Here is a 17,080-nt window from a genome sequence, read left to right on the forward strand (position 1 = left end):
GTTGTTTTGCCCTTTTTAATAGTTTCTCTTTTCCTCTCCCCTGCCCCTCTCTCCCCGCCCCACAAACAGGCATGTCAACATCTTCTCTGTGAAGTCTATGTAAGCCCCTCATTATTTTAAAAATCAGTCAAGCTAAGCCGCTGTTTCTACTTCTCTGTCGCTTACTACGGCCTTCAGGCTTATACAATGTTCTGCAGTAAATGAGATTGAAATGAGTTTTTTTCTCTCTGTTATTTTCTTAGCAAATAACAGAGAAGGGCCTATTTTATAATTTGCATCACATTGTTAGGTTAGGTAGACTTTTCACAAAGCCATTCCAAGTTGATGAACTGAACAGCAGGTCGTTCAGATTCATGGAACAGTCTAGTCCAAAATGCTTAGCTCTCTATTTCTGCAAGGTTAATCTGTCATAAAGGAGGCCTATCCAGCAGCATATTCAGATTGTTCTAAATTTGAATTTGTGAGAGGCTGCTATTATTGCCTTTGTTTGGAGTTGCACATAGACTTGATCATTAGAGTTGGCTGTTCCATTTCTGAAGCTTTAGAGAACTTGCTTTCTGCCAGAATGTTTGATATCCTAAGGTATGATTTGGGATCCATTGAGTTAATTAATAGTCCAGTATGTGAATGTTCAAAGTGAATTTATGTCCTTGTATTAATTTTCTTGCAGGCATGAACAGTAGAACAAAGAAATACAATATAACCAATGAAAATTACGCAGAAGGACTGACAAATAACCAATGTGCAAAAGAAGACAAACTGGGCAAATACAAATAAATAAATAATACTGAGAATATGAGTTGTAAGTCCTTGAAAGTAAGTCCATAGTCTGTGGAATCAGTTGTGTTGAAGTGAGTGAAATTATTTGCTCTAGTTCAGGAGTCTGATGGTTGAGGGGTAATAACTATTCCTGAACTTGATGTGGGACCTAAGGCTCCTGTGTACCTCCTGCTCGATGATAGTAGCGAGAAGAGAGCATGGCCTGAATGGTGGGGTGTAGGGGTGGGGAATCCTTGGTGATGGATACTGTTTTCGTGTGGCAGCACTCATTCTGTATGTTTCACTGAACACCTACGCTTGGTCCGCCAGAGAAAGCAGGATCTCCCAGTGGCCATGCATTTTGATTCCACGTCCCATACCCATTCTGATTTGGCCTGCTCTACTGTCAAGATGAAGCCACACTCAGTTTGGAGGAACAACACCTTATATACCAGCTGAGTAGCCTCCAACCTGATGGCATGAACATTGACTTCTCTAACTTAGGTTAATGCCCCTCCTCCCCTACTTACCCCATCCCTGACATTTCTGTTGTTTGTTTTTTTTTCTCTCTCTGCCCATCACTCTGCCTGTTCTCCATCTCCCTCTGGTGCTCCCCTCCCCCTTTCTTTCTCCCGAGGTCTCCCATCCCATGATCCTTTCCCTTCTCCACTCTGTATCCCTTTCACCAATCACCTTTCCAGCTCTTAGCTCACCCCTCCCCCTCCGGTCTTCTCCTATCCTTTCACATTTCCCCCTCCCCCCACTACTTTCAAATCTCTTACTATCTTTCCTTTCAGTTAGTCCTGATGAAGGGTCTCGGCTCGAAACATCAACAGTGCTTCTCCTTATAGATGCTGCCTGGCCTGCTGTGTTCCACCAGCATTTTGTGTGTGTTGTTGTTAATGTCGACAGTGCTTCTCCCTATAGATGCTGCCTGGCCTGCTGTGTTCCACCAGCATTTTTGTGTGTGTTGTTTGAATTTCCAGCATCTGCAGATTTCCTCATGTTTGCTCATTGTGTGTGTGTTCAGTGCCTCATACAGTTGAACTGAATAATAGGGAACCTATTATGCTGTCAACTTCCCTGCACCATATGAACTGTAATTTGATCAAATTCATGTTTTAAATGTTTAGTCCGTATGTGGGTGCCACGGTAGTGTAGGTTTTAGCACAATGCTGTTTTTGCTCATCGCGTTCCAGAGTTCGGAGTTCAATTCTGACACTGTCTGTAAGGAGTCTATATGTTCTCCCTGTGAACAGCATGGATTTCCTCTGAGTGCTCCAGTTTCCTCCCATAGTCCAAAGATGTACCAGTTAGTAGGTTAATTTGTCATTGTAAGTTGTCTTGTGATTAGGCTAGTGTGAAATAGGCGGTTAACTGGGCAGTGCAGCTCTTGGGCCAGAAAGGCCTTTTCTGTGTTAGATCTCTACATAACTAAATAAAATACTGATAATGTTTATATCTGGTGATGGTGTTCAGGAAAAGTGACCCATTACACAGACGTGGAAGAAAGGGCACGGTGAGTTCCCAGATCACAAACTGAGGGAGAAAGTACCTGTGTGATTTTATGTGAAAACTTAAAATGGCTAAAACTTTTTACAAATCCATTGTTAGCATCCCTGATTAATTCATACCTTTCCTCAGATTTGCTAACAGATGTGCATGGTTGTGGTTCACTACAGAGCAACATCTACTGCTGCAGTCAGAGAAAGAGAGAAAGCTTAAATCATATGATGTTTCATCAGCTACAGCTGCTGAGATTTCAAGACTCCAGGCATTCTTCACACAGTTACAAAGGATTATTAAGGCAAATGAGATTGTTTTCCTGCAGGTGTATTTGAGTAAACACAAATAAAGGATTTCAATCCTGGGACCATATTTATTTGCCTGTTAGGCAATAGTTTAATGGAAAAAAATATCAGAAACTCTCCAACCTTCATGCTTTTTATATTGTGGAGGAATGAATTGAAACAGTCTTGTGAAGACTTATAGGTAAATGTCTTTTATGATACTGTGATATATTGGTAGGATAGCTAATTTGATTAAAATGGTTATTTAAAAAGAAGCAAACTTCCATTCATCACTTCTCACAATCGCAGGCTTACATTTACAGCTCTGGCAAACATTGCCTGAATAGCAAGCTCCCACTTCAATGGGAAGTGACTACTGAAATTTGAAGAATGTAAGAAAATAACAGGAGAACACTGCTCCATTCTGCATCAGACTATTGATATTCCTCACTTCACCCTGAACTCTGTGATATCCAGATGCTGCAAATAAAATATTATAAAATTCTTGGCAATTTAGAGAAAAATGATGGGACATTTCATTCTGTAACTTTGTATAGTTGATAACCTCCTTAAAATTGCCTAGATGTTCATTTCTATTTTCTTTTAAATTATTGGCTTGTATTAGATCTCATGCATAAGTTCACTGGCAATGTGATGAGAGAACTTCACATAAACCGCAGCTGTAGGTCTTTCATATAGAATCAAAAATTAATGATTTTCACTTAGTCTTTATATAATCACTAATTTTATTGTTTATTGTATCATTTTTTTATTATCACATGTACCAAGATACAGTGAGAAGCTTGTCTTGCATACTGTTCATACGGATCAAATCATCACACAGTGTGTTGATAATATGGTAAATCAGAATCAGGTTTATTATCGCTGGCACGTGACATGAAATTTGTTAACTTAGTAGCAACAGTTCAATGTAATACATAATATAGAAGAAAATAAATAAAATAATAAATAAGTAAATCTATTCAGTATGTTTTATACAGTATGCATATATTGAATAGATTAAAAATCATGCAAAAAACAGAAATAATATATATTTTTTAAAAAGTGGGTTAAGTGAGGTAATGTCCCCTCTGCCATTCAATGATTATTGAATGGCAGAGGGGGAGAAACTGTTCCTGAATTGCTGAGTGTGTGCCTTCAGGCTTCTGTACCTCCTACCTGATGGTAACCGTGAGAAAAGGGCATGCCCTGGGTGCTGGAGGTCCTTAATAATGGATGCTGTCTTTCTGAGACACTGCTCCTTGAAGATGTTCTGGATACATTGTAGGCTAGTACCACGATGAATCTGACTAAATTTACAACCCTCTGCAGCTTCCTTTGGTTCAGCGCAGTAGCCCCCACCCACAGACCAGACAGTGATGCAGTCTGTCAGAATGCTGTCTACGGTATATCTATAGAAGTTTTTGAGTGTATTTGTTGACATACTAAATCTCTTCAAACTCCTAATAAAGTATAGCCTTTTTTATAACTGCATCAATATCCTCAGAGATCTTGACACCCAGGAACTTGATTTGGTACGTGTTCCTTTGTCTTACCCTTCCTGAAGTCCAGTCAGCTCTTTCATCTTACTGGCGTTGAGTTCCAGGTTGTTGCTGTGACACCACTCCACTAGTTGGCATATCTCACTCCTATACACCCTCTTGTCACCACCTGAGATTCTACCAACAATGGTTGTATTGTCAGCAAATTTATACATGGCATTTGAGCTGTGCCTAGCCACACAGTCCATGAGTATAGAGAGAGTAGAGTAATGGGCTAAGCACACACCCCTGAGGTGCACCTGTATTGATCATCAGTGAGGAGGAGATGTTATCACCAATCCGCACAGATTGTGGTATTCTGGTTAGAAAGTCGAGGATACAATTGCAGAGGAAGGTGCAGAGGCCCAGGTTGTGCAACTTCTCAATCAGGATTGTGGGAATGCTAGTATTAAATTCTGAGTCATAGTCTATGACCAGCTTCCTGACATAGGTGTTTGTGTTGTCTAGGTGGTCAAAAGCCGCGTGGAGAGCCATTGAGATTGCATCTGCCGTTGACCTATTAACAATAATAAGTCGACGTTTTGAGCTGAGACTCTTCATTACAAACCTGATAAAGGTTCTTGGCCTGAAATGCCAATTGTTTATTCCTTTCCATAGATGCTGCCTGACCTGATGAGTTCTTCCAGCATTTTGTCTTATATTACCCTGGATTTCCAGCATATGCAGAACCTCTTGTGTTTAGAACAATAGTAATGTAGATTAAGGCAATAACAATGCAGAAATTAGGTTGCTAGGTCCACTTCTTAGGACACATTTTACTTTGTGAGTTTGAAATTAGGTGAGCGATGGCAATGTTTTCTGTGAAATTATGTGCAATGGCTGCCTGTCTGGATTTGAGTTGTGTTCCTGCTGACAAACAATCACTGGATTAGTAATAATGTTTATCTCAACCAATGTGAGCAAGCATTTATTTTTCTGCGGTGCCAAGACCTGAGAACCGCCCATGGAATTTATTTTTTCCTAAATTTGAGATGATTCATCGCTGTTGTCTGTTGTGCTTCAGGAGAGTTATTTTGGTGTTGCTAGTGATGAGAGTGATACCGGTTACAATGTGTCAGAGCTTGATAAATGTTTCACCCTGGAATCATTAATCTGAAAGACTTTGCACTTTCCCCTGCAGTCCAAAAAAATCTCATTGTTGAATAGCAGTATTGAGGAAGATCTATCTGTAGGGGATGGATATCATTATAAGGTCATGCTGAATTGTGCCAGTGCACAAAGGGAAACAATGTAAATTCAAAGTTCAAAAGAAATTTATTATCCAAGTGTATATGTGCCGCCATATATGACCATGGGAGTACTTTTCTTGTGGGTATTCAAAGTAAATAGAAAGAAATACAATAGAATCAGTGAAAAACCACTCAAGATAGAGGGACAGAAAACCAATGTGTAAATACAAATAGGGAAAAAACAATAAATATTGAGAACATGAGATGAAGAGTCCTTGAAAGTGAGTCTATAGGTTTGGGAGCAGTTCAGTGATGAAGTAAGTAAAGGTATCCACACTGGTTCAAGAACCTGATGGTTGAGGGGTAATAACTGTTCCTAAACGTGGTGGTGGGAGTCCTGAGGTTCCTGTACCACCACCTCGATGGCAGCAGTGAGAAGAGAGCATGGCCTGGATGGTGGGGACCCTTGATGGATGCTACCTTTCTGTGATGTGTCAATATGGCAGAGGGCACAGTGTGAAGACCTGGTTACACACATGTTGGCTATGGAGATTTATTACTCGTTTCATTTAAGACCATAAGACATTAGAACAGAACCAGGTCATTTGCCCCATCAAGTCTGCTCCCCCATTTGATTCTGGCTGAATTTTTTCCCCTCTTAACCCCATCTGTTGACTTCTCCCTTTATAATCTTTGATGCCCTTATTAAAATAAAATCTATCGGTGCATTGACTGCTATGCAAAGAATGGCACGTGTATAACTTCTAATATATTTTATTTATTTATTGAAATACAGCATGGGCACACCGCCCAGCAATCCCTGGGTTTAATCCTAGCCTATTCATGGGACAACGTACAGTTAACCTTGTAACCAGTATGCCTTTGGTCTGTGGGAAGAAACCAGAGCGCCCGGAGGAAACCCATGTAGTCCCAGGGAATACGTACATACTCCTTGCAGGCAACAGTGGGAATTGAACCTGGGTTGCCTGACTGTAAAGCATTGTGCTAACCACTGTGCTACCATGGTTATAATATTCAGCTGTATTGTAGGTAACATCAAGAGCTTTAGAAGGTTCACTTAGTAATGCTAACTCTTGACATTAGAATACAGAACCAGATTTATTGTTAACACTGATATATGTTGTGTGATTTGCTGTTTTGCAACAGAAGTATAGTGCAATATATATGAAGATATTCCTATAAGGTATAATAAGAAATAGGTAAAAAAAAGTCAGTAGTGCAAAACGAAAACAAAAAGTGAGGTAGTGTTCATGAGTTTGTGGTCTATTTGGAAATCAGTTGGTGGAGGGGAAGAAACTGCTTCTAAATTGCTAAATGTGTATTTGCAGGTTCCTGCACCTCCTCCCTGACAACATTGAAACTTTATCCTTGGGTGTGCTTTGTCAAGAACTTAATCCAATTATACTGTATGTTATGCAAGAAAATGGTTATCCAAAGACAAGGCGGTTTCATCTTGAACAAGAGAAATTCAGCAGATGCTGGAAGTCCAAGCAGCACACACAAGATGCTGGAGGAACTCAGCAGGCCAGGCAGCATCTATAGAAAAGAGTACAGTCGACGTTTCAGGCCAAGACCCTTTAGCAGGACTGGAGAAAACTATGGAAAGTCTCTAGTCTTGCTTAAGGTCTCGGCCGGAAACGTCAACTGTACTCTTTTCAATAGATATTGCCTGGCCTGCCGGTTTCATCTTGAACTAATTTTGCAATTGAAAATATGGTTAATATCACAAAGAAAGCATATTGAATTACAAACCCCATTTCCAGAAAAGTTGGGATATTTTCCAAAATGCAATAACAACAAAAATCTGTGATATGTTAGTTCACGTGAACCTTTATTTAACTGACAAAGTACAAAGAAAAGATTTTCAATAGTTTTACTGACCAGCTTAATTGTATTTTGTAAATATACACAAATTTAGAATTTGATGGCTGCAACAAAACTCAACAAAAGTTCGGACAGAGTTAAAATAAGATGGAAAAGTGCACAGAATATTCAAGTAACACCGTTTTGGAAGACTCCACATTAAGCAGGCTAATTGGTAGCAGGTGATGTATCATGACTGGGTATAAAAGTAGTGTCCATCAAAGGCTCAGTCTTTGCAAGCAAGGATGGGTCGTGGCTCACCCCTTTGTGCCAAAATTCGTGAGAGAATTGTTGGTCAGTTCACAAGGAACATTTCCCAACACAAGATTGCAGAGAATTTAGGTCTTTCAACATCTACAGTACATAATATTGTGAAAAGATTCAGAGAATTCAGACACATCTCAGTACGTAAAGGGCAAGGTCAGAAACCACTGTTGAATGCGCGTGATCTTCGAGCTTTCAGGCGGCACTGCCTAAGAAACCGTCATGCTACTGTGACAATTATAGCCACCTGGGCTTGGGAGTATTTCGGAAAACCATTGTCACTTAACACAGTCCATCGCTGCATCCAGAAATGCAACTTGAATCTGTATTACACAAGGAGGAAGCCATACGTCAACTTTATGCAGAAAGCCGATGAGTTCTCTGAGCCTGAGCTCATCTCAGATGGTCCGAAAGACTGTGGAATCATGTGCTGTGGTCAGATGAGTCCACATTTCAGCTAGTTTTCAGAAAAAAACGGGCATCGAGTTCTCCGTGGCAAAAATGAAAACGGCCATCCTGATTGTTAACAGCGAAAGGTGCAAAAGCCAGCATCTGTGATGGTATGTGGGTGCATCAGTGCCCACGGCATGGGTGAGTTGCATGTATCTGAAGGTACCATTGACTCTGAGGCGTATATTAGGATTTTAGAGAGACATATGTTGCCATCAAGGCAACGTTTCTTCTCGGGACGTCCATGCTTATTTCAGCAGGACAATACCAGACCACATTCTGCACGGGCTACAACAGCGTGGCTTTGTAGACACAGAGTGCATGTGCTTGACAGATTTATCTCATATTGAAAATGTATGGGACATCATGAAGAGGAGAATCAGACAATGGAGACCACGGACTGTTGAGCAGCTAAAATCTTATATCAAGCAAGAATGGACAAAATTTCCTATTGCAAATCTACTACAATTCGTATCCTCAGTTCCAAAACAGTTAAAAAGTGTTATTAAAAGGAAAGGTGACGTAACACAATGATAAACATGCCTCTGTCCCAACTTTTGTTGGGTGTGTTGCAGTATTCAAATTCTAATTTTGTGTATATTTACAAAAATACAATTAAGTTGGTCAGTAAAACTATTGAAAATCTTTTCTTTGTACTTTTGTCAGTTAAATAAAGGTTCACATGAATTAAAATACCACAGATTTTTGTTTTTATTGCATTTTGGAAAATATCCCAACTTTTCTGGAGTTGGGGTTTGTACGTCAAGGTGAAACTATAGAGAAGCTAGGGCACTCAAATCGCAAGTTACTAATGCAGCCCAGTTCTGAAATTGTTCACTGGCAGGCTGTGAGACAAATATAATCACATCAGTTGTGGCCTCTGATTTGAGAAAAGCACCCTATGAAAGTTTGCTGCTAAGTATATATTCACAATAATGTAACCTACTGAAATGTACAACATGCGACAAGCTACTGAAACTATATGTAATTTACAGGGTTTTAGGAAGAATAGCATTGATAGGATCATGTGTTGCCACCTATAATAGTATTTCTATATGTACTAATCCATGGTAATTTTTTAAAAACAAGACACATTTTAATAGACTTGTCTTTTTTGGTGTATAAATAGTTTATTCCCTATTGGGCCGCATTCAGTCTGTTACATTTCATGTATTACTGCCATAGCATGAGATTTAGGCTGAAATTTCATTGGATCGGGGTTGAAATTTCATTTTGATATACTATGATGTCTTTGCTGTTAAACCCAGGCATAAGATGGTCTTCTGCTTCTAGGAGAATACAACAGGTCCATTATTACTTGAGTTACTAGCTTTTCTCTTATCATCATTCTGATAAGGGTTTTTAAACATGAAATATTAACTCTGTATTCTTCTTCACAGCTACTGCTTAACCTGAGAGTTTCAAGTATTTTCACTTAATATTTCAGATTTTATTTTCCTTCATGAGTGATTTGTTGTGTTTATACTATATATTTATTTTATTGAATTTGTTTGGATCTGTTAAGTCTGAGGGGTATTTGTTGACAAGATGTGAGATGTTTTCATATCAGGCCTAACCTGATCCCTACCTCTTGTTGAGTCTAATTACAATACAGGTGGCGGGTCTCAACCAAAAACATTGACGGTCCATTTCTCTCCGTGGATGCTGTCTGATCCGCTGAGTTCCCCTAACATCTTGTGTGTTGCTCCACATTCTGCAGTCTCTTGTGTTGCTGTCCTGGATTTATGCTGTTCCTTCCACTGATCTCCATCCTTCCCAGCCTTGGTATATGTGACCTTTTTGTTTATGCAAACAACAAGGCGGCTGTTTGTAGACCTGCTTGAGGCATTATTTTCATGTCAGCAGTGCTAACCATGAGTTAGACTGGCAATAAAACTCATTAAGGCAGCCTATAAAAGAGGCAGATATGACTTTATCTGTTTGAAATCTGAATCTTAAAATCCATTCACCCACAAATAAAAGATGCACCATAAATTATATTACAAGGAAAGTATCTCAAGCTTTCATTAAACTATGTCCTGGAGAAGAAAGTTGATGTTAAGTTAATAAAGTTTCTTGATATTGACTGGTTTATTGTAGCAATAAATTTCTTTTGACAGTAGGGTTTCATTGTGGAAAGCAAAGACGTAGTTAATGTTGAAAGTTTCAACATAGGCTTTGATTTATAAAGAAATATTTAGGAATTGACCTTCTGACAATCTGCTCATGAAATTGCTGGAAACCCCATACCCTGCTGTTTATTCTCCTTCAGGTTTGATTTATTTAGTTTCTTGTTGACCCTGTTTTAAATGCACTCTGTAATTAACATGGATCCAGGTCACAGTGTGTGATGTCAGGTTCAATTGATCAAATGTGCAGTTTACAATAATTGACAATCAAGAAATTGCAGATGCTGAAGATCAGGAATAAAAATGGAAAATGACAATGGAAGGTATGCAGCCTGAAGCATTAACTGTTACTCTTTCCAGAGCCTACCAGCTTGGTTAGTGTTTCTGGTATTTACTGCTTTTATTACTGTTTGTGCTCTGTGCTCAACTTGAAGTGTTGTCTGTCAGCTGATATTGATGTTTTGCCTGATGGTTAGATGTTTCTGTAGCCAATGGTTACAAACACACATGCTTGTACTTCTTGTGTTGTGAAATATTTCACATCTTCAAAGCATCTGAAGTTTAAGAATGGATTGTGAATGGTGCAATATGGTCAAAGCTCTGTGGGAACAGGATAAATGTGTTACCAAACATCTAATCAGGACATTGTAGATAGTTTACTGGAATATCTGTTATTATTGATTGAAAACAAGTGATAATGACTTTATAAAAAGACAATATATTGGAAGTACTCATTATACAGCATTTTGGGAAAAGAAAAAAGGTTTAACATTTTGGGGTTGATTCTTTTGTACTGCAGAATGTTATATGCATCATTTTATGTGGATCATATTGGCGTGGCTTGCTATAGTATGTAATGTAGTGCACACTGCTGTGGGGTGAGTGGTTCCTTCTGTTTGAAACCTACAGCAATGCAGGCATGGAGGTAGAATTAGACAGCATGAAAGTGGCCCTTTAGCCCTCCTCCATGCTGACTGACATGTCTCTCCAAGCTGGTGCCTATACCCTGCATTTGGCCCATAACTAAATCTAAGCCTCTTTTTCTCTCTTTTTCCAATCTCCATTCTAATTCCCTTATTATCCCTTCTCCTCTTCTTCCTGCCTGTCAGCTCCCATCTTTGTCTCCCATGGTCCACTCTCCTCTCCTATCAGATTCCTTCTTCTTCAGCCCTTTACTTCTTCCATGTATCACCTCCTGACTATTTGCTTCATAGCCTCCCCTCTCACATGGTTTAACCAATCACCTTCTAGCTTGTACTAATTCCACCTCACCCCCAACTTCTTATTTTGGCTTTTGCCCCTTTCCTTTCCAGTCCTGATGGGTCTCAGCCCGAAACATCAACCCTTCAACCCTTTTCATAGATAATGCTTGATCTGTTGAGTTTCACCAGCAAACTGAAACCTTTGCTATTCATGTTCCTGCCTAAATTTTGCAATTGTTCTTACTTCCTACAGTTTCCTCTGGCAAGTTGTTCCATATACTGACCATTTTCTGTGTGAAAATGTTGCCCTTCGGGCTGCTGATGAACTTTTACTCTCTCATCTTAAATCTATGTCTTCCAGTTTAAGACTTCCCTACCTTGGAAAAAAAGACTAAGGTCATCTGACTTACTATGCCTTGCATGATTTATTATTCCTCTGTAAGGTCACCTCTCAGCCTCCTATGCTCCAAGGAAAACAGCCTCTTTAGCCTCTCCTTTTATTTCAAGCCCTCTAATCCCTGTAACATCCATGTGAATCTTTTCTGCATTCTCTTCGATTCTTCCTGAGGCTAGGAAAACAGAACTGCACATAGTACAGCAGTTGTGGTCCTAGTAACAACTTGTACGGTTTCAGAGAACTATGTACTTGTAACAACAAGTTTTTGTTCTACGATATTCTCCAGTGCCTTATCATTTATTGTGTAAGTCCTGCTCTAGTTTAACTGACCCAAAATGTAACATCTCACATTTGTCAGAGTTAAATTCTATCTGTATGGGATATATCTCCAGTTAGGTCAGTGTAACTTGGAAGAGGAAGTGGACCCCTTACATCTTGTCTATTTCAAATTATTGATGTTAATCCTGCATTATAGCGCTTAGGTTAATAAAAATATACCCTGATGGAATTCTCAATTTACTACTCAAAAAAGTTAAGGCACAGAATAAAATACGCTGCTATGGAATTTATGTGGTGGAGGGGAAATAGAAAATATGTAAGAAACAACAAATATAGTTAACGCAAACATGAGGAAATCTGCAGATACTGGAAATTCATACAACACACACAGAATGCTGGTGGAACACAGCAGGCCAGGCAGCATCTATAGGAAGAAGTACAGTCGACGTTTTGGGCCAAGACCCTTCATCAGGACTAACTGAAAGAAAAGAAATTTAGTTAACTTTTATTTTTAGTTGCTCAATAATGTGGGTCAATAAGATTTGGATATGTGTCAATGTGTTGACTGGATTTGCTGTGCACAGCTGAGTCCCTTGTTTGCCATACTGTCATCCAAGGATAAATGAACAGATGACTTGGAGTATAGCAGTCTTCATCTGTGAGATATTTATTCTGATGCTGTGCATTATGAGGAGCTGCAGTAGTTCTTGAAGTAATCCCTCAGTGTTCACCAAGTCAGTCCACTTACACTAACCCATTACACCCTGAAATGATTCCACACTGCCTGATCCTCAACTCCCTCCTCTTTTCACTGCACTTCTAAACTTCCACTTTCTAAACACTTAACTAATCCAATGTTACTGAGAGTTTAAAGTTGTTACTTATAGTTTAACTTCCTCCATAGTTGCTTTTATTTTTATATAATCACCTATATGTGTGCAATTGTGGTACATTTGCAGTGATTTTTCAGTCATTGTAATGTTGCTTGTTCTGTTTTTCTAGAAGTTTCTGTGCAGTCGGTGTCATGCCACATGACTTGGGTGACTTCTTTATCTGTCAAGCTTGTATAGGATGACCACAACTTTGTTGTTTTTCTTCTTGGCTTTTTATTCTTACAACATACCAATGTAACGGTTGGTAGGTTAGATTAGATTAGATTCAACTTTATTGTCGTTGTGCCGAGTACAGATACAAAGCCAGTGAAATGTAATTAGCATCTAACCAGAAATACAAAAGAATAGTGTTATTTACAAAATAACTGTGAATAAAAAGTAAGTGCTACAGCACACAAACATAAAAGTACTGAGACAGTACAATATGGGTGCAATATGCTTAACGCTGTGATGTGAGGTTCAGCAGGGTCACGGCCTCAGGGAAGAAGCTCTTCCTGTGCCTACTGGTGCAGGAACAGAGGCTTCTGTAGTGCCTACTGGATGGGAGGAGGGTGAGATGCATCCTTGATAATGCTTTTCGCCCTGCCCAGGCAGCGTTTATGGTAAATGTTCTCAATGATGGGCTGCTGGGCAGTTTTCACCACCTGCTGGAGTGCTTTGTGGTCCGATACGGGACAATTGCCATACCATACTGAGATGCAGTTGGTGAGTATGCTCTCAATGGTACAGCGGTAAAAGTCTGTCAGTATCCTGGGACAGAGGTGAGCTTTCCTGATGCTCTGCAGGAAATAAAGGCGACGTTGTACCTCTTTAATCAGGATGGAGGAGCTCAGGTGAGATCCTCGGAAATGTAGACACCCAGGAATTTGAAGCTTGATACACGCTCCACTACAGCTCCGTTGATGTAGATGGGGACGTGAGTGTGGCTCCTAGCATGCCTGAAGTCCACAATGATCTCCTTGGTCTTCTGGGTGTTAAGGGCCAGGTTATTGTCGGCACACCACGTGGCCAGGCACTGGACCTCATCCCTGTAGGCCGTCTTATCATCCCCCCTGATCAGGTCAACCACCGTGGTGTCATCTGCAAACTTGATTATGGAGTTAGAACCATGTACAGGAACGCAGTGATAGGTGAAAAGGGCGTACAAAAGAGGGCTCAGCACACAGCCTTGAGGCACGACGGTATTCAGAGTGAGAGTGGAGGAGGAGAGGTTGTCTCGCTCAACAGATTGGGGTCTGTTAGTCAGAAAGTCCAAGGGCCAGTTGTTCATTATAAATTATCCCGTGATTAGGCTTGGATTAAATCAGGGGTTAGTGGGTGGTGTGGCAGGAAGGGCAGGAAGGACCTATTCTGCACTACATCTCAATAAATTATAAATAAATAAATAAATTTGGAATTTGATGAGAAAAGGAGGGTTTCTGCTAAATTATTAAACTATTACAAGATCACTTTTTCTAGGAATTGAACCCTTCTGTAACACAGAGTCTCCACGTATGTGATGACGCAAAATGTATCCACTCTGTGCCCTTGGTGGAGGGTCTGAATGCTGAGAGAAGTCTGGAGAGTGTTTAATAACCACTCTGTTATTGAACCCAGTTGTTCCTGATTTACTCTGTGTAAATCATTCATGAATTTAAATGCTTCTGTCAAGACATCTTGGCTTCTGTAAGCAGAACAACCAAGGTTTTTCTGTTCTATCCGAGTACTTCTAATTCTTCATCCCTGGAATCATTCTAGTAAATCTCCTTGCACGCTGCCTAAATCCATCACAGCTTTTTCAAATTGTAGTGGCCAGAAGTGGACACAGCAGTGTAGTGTTTACTAAAGGTTTAACAAAACAATCTGGCTTCTGTCCCCTATGCCAGTATTTAATAAAGGCACAGGATCTCATATGGTTTATTAACTGTTTAGTTAACCTATCCTTGATACTTTGAAATACTCAGACAGAAATCTCCCCAGCTGTTCACATGTTCCTTTTGAAGTTGTGCCGTTCTGCTTGTTTTGATCTAATTTGTTCATCCTTTCAAAATCTTCTATCTCACGCTTGCTTGCATTGGATTTCTGCTTTGTCTTCAAAGTCTGATTGGTGTGTCTTCTTGACTATTTACTGCACCTAAGTTTAGTAATTTGTTAACTTTGGAATTGAACTTTGACTATGAAAGTCAGAATTGAGTTTATTGTCATATGCACAAATGGCATGTATGTACAATTGCATTGTAAAGCTTAATTGCAGCAGCATTGGGGGCACATAGCATCATATATGTGACTGGAAAACATTTTATATTTTATATACAAGAAACATTAATTTTACATAATTTTCACAAGAAATTACAATTAGAACAAAAAAAGTTCATTTTAGTGCAAGGTGGTCTTAGTGTTTTAAAATTAAAAGCATCGAAACATATGATAAAATGTGTCATTTGTGTTGAATCAAATCAGCAAGGATTGTGCTGGATTGTGCAACCAGTGTTGCCACGCCTCTGGCGCCAACATAGACTGCACTGTAGTCCTTGGATGTGGGAGGAAACTGGAGCATCCAGAGGAAACCCACAGGAAGAATGTACAAACTCCTAGGAATTGAGCCCTGATCAGAGATCGCTGGTGTTGTAAAGCAATTGTGCTAACCACTATGCCACAGTCTCACCCCGTTCAGTGCTGCTAAACTGCAGTGATTAGGGTTTTGCCAGTTGGCTCAACAAAGGAATGCTTGAATCCCTGAGGCCTTGCTGTGTTTCAGGCAAATTAGAAAAAGGAATGTAGTTGGCCAGCCCTACGTTTTAACCTGCACTGCTAATGCTTTTAGCAGTGGTCTCACCAGCTGCACAAATAGATATGATGCAACCAGTGTCACTTTTGATGGAGAATCGAGCAGTTGACAAAAACATATTGGCGAAGTGGGAGGACTGAGCTTTCATCCGTCCAGCTGGAGTTGCAAGTTAGAACTCAGCCAAATGAACTGATGTTATCCCTGGAGGATCACATGCTAAGTTAAAGCTACAGCGGCTCTTGAACCAACTTAATCCTTTCCTCAGTAAAACAAATGCATCACAATGCTGTCCCCAGCTGTTTTAGTAATCTAGAGGGCATTTGTTTGAAAGTACAGGTGTGGGCAGCTTTAGTAATAACTGTACTAAGGGAATTAAATAAGTAATGGAAATATTTGCAGGGTTATTGGGACAAGGAGGCACAGTAGCACCAAAATTGAAAATAGAATAGAAAATGGGGAAAGTATTCCTTGAGGTACTATCTGTGGAACGGGGAACAGTATTTGTTTCTAGTTAATAACATTTCACTACATTTGTGGTACTAATTTGATGGTTCTGCCAAAACCTTGCATGAGCACAGTAGGATAAAAGGTTCACACAGTTCTCATCTCAGTCAACAATTCTGCTTAACCTGTTCTAGTTTATAGTTGACCATGGCATGAAGGAATATTTTGTGATTGTCCCTGAATTTACCATATGCAACTTTAGATTTTGTGCCTTTTTATTAGTTTGCCTTTGGGAAATGGGGCACATACTAAGGCTCTCTGTATTATTTGTCCCAAGCTGTCCTGTTATGTTGCACTGTAATTTCTTCTTAAGATAATATCATTTACCTGACCAATCACTGGATTAGTCAATTTTTAACTAGGGTGTCAAATCTGATGAAGCTTTGTTTAAGTACTGGTTATGATCTGGCAGTTTTTATAGTCATTGTTTCACAGTGATAGCTTGCAAATGGTGAAAACTGTTATACAATGTATGACTTGAATTTGTGCACTTATGAATTACTAGTCAACTAATGTAACTACAACACTACATCGTTCTTCTAAGCATTTAAAAGCAGCCGCAGTGCAATCATTTGAGTTGAATATGATGCTCGCTTAAGGGCTTATTCCCTTCATTGAGAATTCTTCTGTTTAACATGCAGAGGCTGATGAACAGGCAGAGACCCCACGGTCCTTGAGAGATCAGGGTCAGGGTCCAGTAGCACAGAATACAAGATGACTGGAGTCCCATCACAGGTGCAGTATTCCTCCTGCTTCACTGCCGTTGTGATGTGTTATTGTCTTCCGACAGCTCCACCATTGAGGTCTTGGCTGGATCACTGTTTGTCTGGAACCTTCCTCTTGACCCTTATTGCCATGAGTGACCCTATCAGGAGCTAAGCTCGAGACAGCATCATTCTTGGATTCTCAGGAATTCACAAACCTCTACCACGTCAAGGTGGCGATCCTCGGAGAAGAAGTGCCCAAGAGTAACTTAGGTTTAGTGGTTTGGTTTAATGTCAGAGAATGTATACAGTATACATCCTGAACTC

General features: G+C 39.8%; 1 protein-coding gene across 3 annotated transcripts in view; it reads left to right on the forward strand.

Moving 5' to 3' along the window:
- Positions 1-17,080, forward strand: part of sh3rf1 (SH3 domain containing ring finger 1) — a 190,733-nt gene that overhangs the window by 60,262 nt on the left and 113,391 nt on the right. The window contains exon 2 of one of the 3 annotated variants that reach the window (XM_059974117.1): positions 671-816. The exons of the other annotated variants lie outside the window; for them this stretch is intronic. Within the exon in view, the coding sequence (XP_059830100.1) occupies positions 796-816 (21 nt within the window). The 5' untranslated portion in view covers positions 671-795. The remainder of the gene's footprint in view (positions 1-670; positions 817-17,080) is intronic. 3 annotated transcript variants of the gene reach the window in all.

This window comes from Hypanus sabinus, chromosome 7 (genome assembly GCF_030144855.1).
Source record: "Hypanus sabinus isolate sHypSab1 chromosome 7, sHypSab1.hap1, whole genome shotgun sequence".
NCBI lineage: Eukaryota > Metazoa > Chordata > Chondrichthyes > Myliobatiformes > Dasyatidae > Hypanus > Hypanus sabinus.